Genomic DNA, 8,182 nt, shown 5'->3' with positions numbered 1-8,182 from the left:
ATGTTTTAGCATGTTGCTAACACAAATTAACATGTTGCTAACATGATTTGGCATGTCGCTAGCATGATTGAACTTGCTTGTTATCTTAGGATAGTCATTAAGCTTTGCTAGTGATAGACAGCTTAACCTTCTGTAGCTCTTCGGTCATTTTTGACCTGAAGAGGTTTTTTTTTTTTTTCTTCATCGGAATGGTGCGAAACTTCATAAATGTTTCGGCACTTGCTGTGTAAACACACAAAAAATCATGGACATGATTTGAAAAGGTTAAATGGTCCTGAAAACAATAGTCACACTTGAGCTCCTCGCGGTCAAAAAATGAGCGCATTGGAAATGAATGAGACGAGTTTCCTCTAGTGGAAGCGTTTGGTACTGCAGCCGAACAACATCTCACTGAAATTTCTTGAGATATCAAGCTCAAATTTGGAACACAACTTGTTTAGATTTATGGCTTTGGTGTTCTTGCAGTTTTAGAGTAAATCATGTTTTGGAAAATAAATATTTCATATAAAAATTGAAAATGGTATTTTTGTTCATTTTTCATAACAAAAAATGTAAATTTTTATAACTTTTTAAAGCTCCCGTTTAAAACTATTTCCACTTCAGCAATAATCTGCCAAGTGTCGTTTTTAAAAAAGATCAAACTTTAGTCAAGATTTACGAGTTTAAGTTGGAAATTTCATTTTCATGTCTGAGCTCAGAAAGTAAATAAATATATTCTAACTACTGCATAAATATAATTCATTACCACAAAATCCCCTAAAATTACAAAATATTAAATAAAAAATATAGTACAATCATTTCATTGAGAAAATTGGTAATTTTTGACCGACACGCGAACAGCACCATAGGGTTAAATACACTATTAAGTCTAAATGTGCAAAAGTTTTCACCCCCTCAATGAAAGTCTATGGGACTTTTTGTAGGTTTGATTGTCCGTTTAACAAAAAATGTAAGTTTGATCAGTTAGAAAAGATCCCAGACAGCAACATAGTGTCGGCCCAGATCCGGCTGTGGATTTCACGCGTACCGGATGTGGGCCGGATCTGAATGATCACAAACTGTGTTCTCTCGTTTTCATTCACTCCGTAAAGTGAACTGTTAATAGTGGAGTAATGTAGGGAATAGTGATTTCGAACTCCAGTCGTGGATTACTCTGGTATTCCGGTTTGGATCCTTGTCGTCTGCTTTCCTCGTTTGGATGATCTGTGTGTCTGTGTTTGTTGGATCAGATTATATTCCCTGTGTTCCCGTGACTGGAGAAGAACCAACATGACCAACACTCATCAACACTATAGAGATCAACTACACAAGTTTAACCCTTTCTGAGCTCCAGTTTCATGCTGTCGTCCGGAAGCCCATTTACACTGCATAAGAAAAACACACGCTTTTGTAAATCAAAATTATGACATAAATCCAAGTTGTGATATGAGTCATAATCATGAGATTAAAAAAATCTAAATTATGACTGTCATAATTATGACTTTAAGACAATAGCAACTTTTTAATCTAATAATTATGACTTTTTAAAATGTACCAAATTTTTAAATAATTATAATAATTGAATATATATAATTGAAAATATATAATTGATATAATTTGAATAACTATTTCCATATATATATATATATATATATATATATATATATATATATATATATATATATACACTCACCTAAAGGATTATTAGGAACACCATACTAATACTGTGTTTGACCCCCTTTCGCCTTCAGAACTGCCTTAATTCTACGTGGCATTGATTCAACAAGGTGCTGAAAGCATTCTTTAGAAATGTTGGCCCATATTGATAGGATAGCATCTTGCAGTTGATGGAGATTTGTGGGATGCACATCCAGGGCACGAAGCTCCCGTTCCACCACATCCCAAAGATGCTCTATTGGGTTGAGATCTGGTGACTGTGGGGGCCATTTTAGTACAGTGAACTCATTGTCATGTTCAAGAAACCAATTTGAAATGATTCGAGCTTTGTGACATGGTGCATTATCCTGCTGGAAGTAGCCATCAGAGGATGGGTACATGGTGGTCATAAAGGGATGGACATGGTCAGAAACAATGCTCAGGTAGGCCGTGGCATTTAAACGATGCCCAATTGGCACTAAGGGGGCTAAAGTGTGCCAAGAAAACATCCCCCACACCATTACACCACCACCACCAGCCTGCACAGTGGTAACAAGGCATGATGCATCCATGTTCTCATTCTGTTTACGCCAAATTCTGACTCTACCATCTGAATGTCTCAACAGAAATCGAGACTCATCAGACCAGGCAACATTTTTCCAGTCTTCAACTGTCCAATTTTGGTGAGCTCGTGCAAATTGTAGCCTCTTTTTCCTATTTGTAGTGGAGATGAGTGGTACCCGGTGGGGTCTTCTGCTGTTGTAGCCCATCCGCCTCAAGGTTGTGTGTGTTGTGGCTTCACAAATGCTTTGCTGCATACCTCGGTTGTAACGAGTGGTTATTTCAGTCAAAGTTGCTCTTCTATCAGCTTGAATCAGTCGGCCCATTCTCCTCTGACCTCTAGCATCAACAAGGCATTTCCGCCCACAGGACTGCCGCATACTGGATGTTTTTCCCTTTTCACACCATTCTTTGTAAACCCTAGAAATGGTTGTGCGTGAAAATCCCAGTAACTGAGCAGATTGTGAAATACTCAGACCGGCCCGTCTGGCACCAACAACCATGCCACGCTCAAAATTGCTTAAATCCCCTTTCTTTCCCATTCTGACATTCAGTTTGGAGTTCAGGAGATTGTCTTGACCAGGACCACACCCCTAAATGCATTGAAGCAACTGCCATGTGATTGGTTGATTAGATAATTGGATTAATGAGAAATTGAACAGGTGTTCCTAATAATCCTTTAGGTGAGTGTATAATTGATAAAATTTGAATAACTATTTCCATCACTTAAGACACAAAAAAAACATGCTTTTGTAAATCATAATTATGATATAAATCGAAATTATGATGTAAATTATAATTATAAAATTAAAAAGTTGAAATTCTGACAAAAAGTCAAAATTGACATGAGATTAAAAAGTCATGACTGTCATAATTATGACTTTTTGAGCCAATTTACACTTTTAAATCTAATAATTATGACTTTTTTTTTTTATGTACCAAATTTTGATATACCAAAGCATAATTTTCTTATTTTGCAGTAACGGGCTTCCATTCAAAACTTGAACTTTTTTATTTTTGTTATCATTCATGAATTCTAAATTAATTATTAATCTGACTTGATGTCAATGTCTGCATTTACATCAATATTTGTCTCTGCTGATAATATTATGTGATGGACCTGAGCTGACGTGAACATCTGTATTTTTATTAACGATGAATAAAACATTAGAAATGAAAGATTGTAAGTGATGAACAGGCAGACATTTGTTGATCCATACAATATATTTGATCATGTACAATATGAACCAGTACAAGATGATTGTCTGGAATAAATATCACAGCACACCTCAAATATTTACAGTATAAACAAACAATATTAAAAACACGTGCAAACAATAAGACGGAAAGGAAAGCGAGTAAAGAATGAGCGACGGGAAGCTTTGGGTCGATGATGTCATTTCCTTTGTATGTTACGATGTTTTAAATGTTGTACAATTTACACGACAAAGTAACACTCATCAAACACTCGCGCGTGTTATTAACTTCGTGACCAGAGAATCCCATCAGTCTGTTCAGCACAAACGCCTCATGAATATGCAAATCAGGCTCATTAGAGACCGACATATTCATGAGGTTCTCGATCGTCAGATTGGTCATTTCTACAGTAATTTTGTAATTACTTTAGTGTGTGTGAATAAACGACACTTCTTTCTGGTGGATAAGAGCATAAAACACTTCTTTTTTTTTTTTTTAAACGTCTTGTTTTCCAGCGAAAATATATAAACATTCAAAAATGTGTAAAAAAAAAAAAAAAAGTGAGTTTGTGCTTAGAAATGGAGTCAGAAAAATGATCTTGTTTTCTCTTTGAATTAAGTTTATTTTTCTGACTCTATTGGCAGATATTTGTTCTTGTTTTAATCACAGACTCAAATTGACAATCAGAAATGGACAGTTCCTGGAATATTGCAGTGTTACTATAAAACTTCCTCTTTTATTTTTTATGGAATATGGCTGTGTTTATTATGAATGCTTTATCAGTGCACATCATTATTATTGTTTTAACTTCATGTTCCTGGTAATCAGAATCAGAATTAGTTTCTCTCGAAGCATCTCTTCTCTTCTCTGATGATGTGGGCGGGGCTATAACCTGTCACTCAAATGAGATCAGCCAATAGCAAACCACAACCATCCAATCAATTCCTCACAGACACAATCAAGCCCCGCCCACATTTGTTCTTGTTCCTGAAGCGTTTCTCTCGGATATACGACACAATAGAGGAGAAAAGACGAGTGAGATCATGATGACTTCATATCTTCAGTCATTTTGCTTCTTCTCCAGTAAATGAATCTTGATTTAAGAATGTTTAGATATTTGTGCTGGAAAACAAGACAGAAATAAGTGTGTATCGAAGCGCTTGAGAGTAAGACTGAATTCAGCGGGAATCTTCTCTTCGCAGTCTTCATGAAGTCTTCATCTTAAAGATATACAAGCCGACTGTACACACACACACACGCACACACACACACACACACACACACACACTGCAGGAGTTCGGCGCTGTTAGCCTGAGTTCAGATACTCCAACGCCACTTCATAGCAGAACTTGTACTGATCCTGGAGAGAGAGAGAGACGAAACGACGTGAATTAAAGTCTCACACTGTCAAACACACACACACACACACACACACACACACACACACACACACACACACACACACACACACACACACACACACACACACACTCTACATCAGCAAAAGCAAACAGGAATTATGAATCTGGCTTTATCCAATGTTCAGATTAAGTTCTGTACATGTATGCAAATTAGTGCATATTTAATTAGCTAATGCCTCATTTGCATATCCAAACATGACATTTCAGTACAAAAAAAAAATGTTTTCAAATCTTGGTAACACTTTACAATAAGGTTCATTAGTTTATGTATGAACTAACGATGAGCAATACGTGTGTTACAGTATTTATTAATCTTTATTAATGTTAGTTAATAATAATACAGTCATTCACGGTTAGTTCATGTCAGTTCACAGTTAACAAGATTTTAATAATGTATTATTAAATGTTGAAATTAACATGAACAAAGATTAATAAATGCTGTAGAAGGACAGGTCATTATTAGTTCATGCTAATGAATGTATTTAACTAATGTAAACTAATGAACCTTGTTGTGAAGTGTTACCGATATGCTAATGTGATTATTTTCACCGGTCTGTCCTTCATCATCACAGTAACATTAACATTTATAAACTTGATCTCACAGGAGAAGCTTTTTAACTTCCACAAAGAGCGACTCTACAGTTCTGAACAATATTGGGGTGTAACAATATATCGCAATACAAAAATGCATCATATGTATCGTGGATAATTCACCCGAAATAATAATTACTGTGTGAGAAAAAATGCAAGTTTTCAGAGTTTTAGTGTCAGTTCTACATTAAACTGCTATATATAATGTTGAATATTATGTGTAATAATGCAGTGGGGAATATGTGTGTGTCCTGATAATGCCAAATGTCTGATGTTACCAGTAAAAAGTGGCCGACATTATTTTAAATATACTAGTCAGTGACAGATATCAAGCGTATTCATCTACAATAATCCTGTGTTTTCATCTTCAGATCATGAATATTGTTATTATGGCGTCTCTATTGTCCTGCAAGTACGAGTCTATTCATTCACACACACACAATGTGAAACCAAATTTAGCATTTTAATCAACAGTGCATATTTTGTTAATCTTTTATCATATGTCTTGGAGTATCGCTATAATATCGTATCGTGAGTTCAGTATCATGATCTGTGCCGAATCGTGACATGAGGGAATCAGTAAACGACTCACACAGACGCGTATCAGTGTATTGGATCCGTGCATTCGGTCTTAAAGTGACAGTGCCTAATAAACCTGCCGTCTGTCATTAGTGTGAAATGTTATCGCTATTACAGCTGGGTTGACAATATTTAAATCATGTTATTGTTAGACCAGTGGATTGAACTGTACCAGGAGATCCACCATGTTGGGCTTGTTGTTGCGCAGGGTTTTGACGGCGTGAAACACGTCAACGGATCTCTGGTGTCGAAGCATCTCACTCACGATACTGATGGCACAGAACGTCCCACTGCGACCGCCGCCGTTCCTGACACACACACACACACACACACACACACACACACACACACACACACGGTCAGAACCACAGCAGATCGCAGGACTGATCAGAGTCACTGAGATTCAGCGTTTGATCAGGAACATCTCATACATTCATAAAGAAAAATTCATTCAAATTAGTGTTTGTGTTTTTGTGGAAAGCAGTTCAACTGTTTTCAACACTGATAATAATCATAAATGTTTCTTGAGCATCAAATCATCGTATTAGAGTGATTTCTGAAGGATCATGTGACACTGAAGACTGGAGTAATGATGCTGAACATTCAGCTTTTTTTCATGAAAAAACATTTATGATTATTATCAGTGTTGAAAACAATTTCAAATAAATGCGGTTCTTTTGAGCTTTCTATTGGTGTGGTGAAGCCATTCAATCTAATAATGGAAATATTTGATATAATGTTGTGTGAATGTATGATTTGAAGTGCAGTGAATGTGTTCGGCCTCTAGATGGCGGAGTTTCTCTTCACATCAGATGAAGTCCATCAAACACTTCAGATGTGATGAATGAAATCACTGTGTGTGTGTGTGATCAGAGAGGATCATGGGGGATCGTGTTCGACACACACGTGTGTTTTCATGACAGGCTGGAGCCTTTATTTCTCTATTTCACAGAAGCTTCACAGTAATAAACAGAATCAGTGATGGAAATAGTTTTTGAATAGTTTCGAATCTGAAATATAAACAGAATCAATGATGCAAACTTCATCAGATATGAGCCGAACTCAGATTCAGCTTTAAAACAGCTGTACAGAAGATCATAGAGTTATTATTAACTTCTCATCTGTTAAATTCACTGCAGGCTTTTATTAATCAGGAGTAAAAGTTTAGTTCATGTTTCATGTTTACTTGAGTTTGCAAAAATCACAGAGATTCAAGTCGATTAAATCATAAAAATATACAGTGATAGTAAATAATTACAAAATAAAAGTAAACAGAACAAAACTAATTAAATCATGAACATGTACAAAAAAATCTAAATAAAATGCTTACTAAATTTTAATTAAATCATAAAACTATAATAAATAAATAATTTCAAATAAAAACTACTTTTTTTGGTGTGTGTTTTACAAACTTGAGTAGATGTATGTGTGTTTTACAAACTTGAGTAGATGTGTGTGTTTTACAAACTTGAGTAGATGTGTGTGTTTTTGCTATTCTACTATCTATTATTTCATCCAGTTCAGCTACAATTGATTCACTATATGATTTTTTTTTTGGTTTTAACTATAATTCCTGTCATATAAGAGTTGAGTTCAATCTCCTCAGATTCACTTCATAAACTTCTGACTCTTTGTGCTCTCGAAGCCTCACGAGTTCACGATATACTTCAAGCGAAATCGAAGAGCTTAATTTCTAACTAAATCGAGCCAAAACAAAGTTTGTTTTCTGACTCCGGCTGGTAAACACCTCTGATCTCCCATTGGCCTGTGTGTTGATGATGTAATAAGTGGGCGTGTCTCTGAGGCTCCGCCCTCTTTGAGGTGTAAATCTTCATTTCTTCTGTTCAGTCTGTCGAGGTCACATGATCATGAACACACTGAGAGACGCTTTATAGCAGAAACTGAAGCTGACACTGTTTTTCATGTTTAATACTGTAAAGCTGAAGATTTAAAGCGATCTGAGCTGCTGTTTCTCAGTTCTGTTGTGTTTACGTCACTGAAAGCACACACGAGTCTGTCACTCACAGGCAGTGGACGACGGTCCGGCCCTCTCCTCCGTCGTACTCCTCCTGCCACTTGTCCACCTGATGGATGAGCTTGAGGAACGAGCGCTTGGAGACGGGAGTGTCCCGGTACATCGGCCAGCCCAGAAACTGGAACTGCTGGACCATCCGGTACCCGTCCTGAGGCTGACACAC

At 36.5% G+C, this 8,182-nt stretch overlaps 1 protein-coding gene across 8 annotated transcripts in view; it reads right to left on the bottom strand.

Annotated features, from left to right (window-relative positions):
• Window positions 1-3,991: 3,991 nt before the first annotated feature.
• LOC307161964 (receptor-type tyrosine-protein phosphatase mu) overlaps window positions 3,992-8,182 on the bottom strand; it is a 286,290-nt gene continuing 282,099 nt past the window's right edge. For all 8 annotated transcript variants that reach the window (XM_079876948.1, XM_079876949.1, XM_079876950.1 and 5 more), the window contains 3 exons: window positions 8,010-8,173; window positions 6,157-6,292; window positions 3,992-4,753 (listed from right to left, as the gene is read on the bottom strand). In XM_079876948.1, coding sequence (XP_079733074.1) covers window positions 4,700-4,753; window positions 6,157-6,292; window positions 8,010-8,173 — 354 coding nt within the window. In that variant the 3' untranslated portion in view covers window positions 3,992-4,699. The remainder of the gene's footprint in view (window positions 4,754-6,156; window positions 6,293-8,009; window positions 8,174-8,182) is intronic.

The sequence above is a fragment of the Squalius cephalus genome, assembly GCF_949319135.1.
Source record: "Squalius cephalus genome assembly, chromosome: 7".
In the NCBI taxonomy this organism is placed as follows: domain Eukaryota; kingdom Metazoa; phylum Chordata; class Actinopteri; order Cypriniformes; family Leuciscidae; genus Squalius; species Squalius cephalus.
This window is presented reverse-complemented; position numbering and strand designations above follow the sequence as displayed.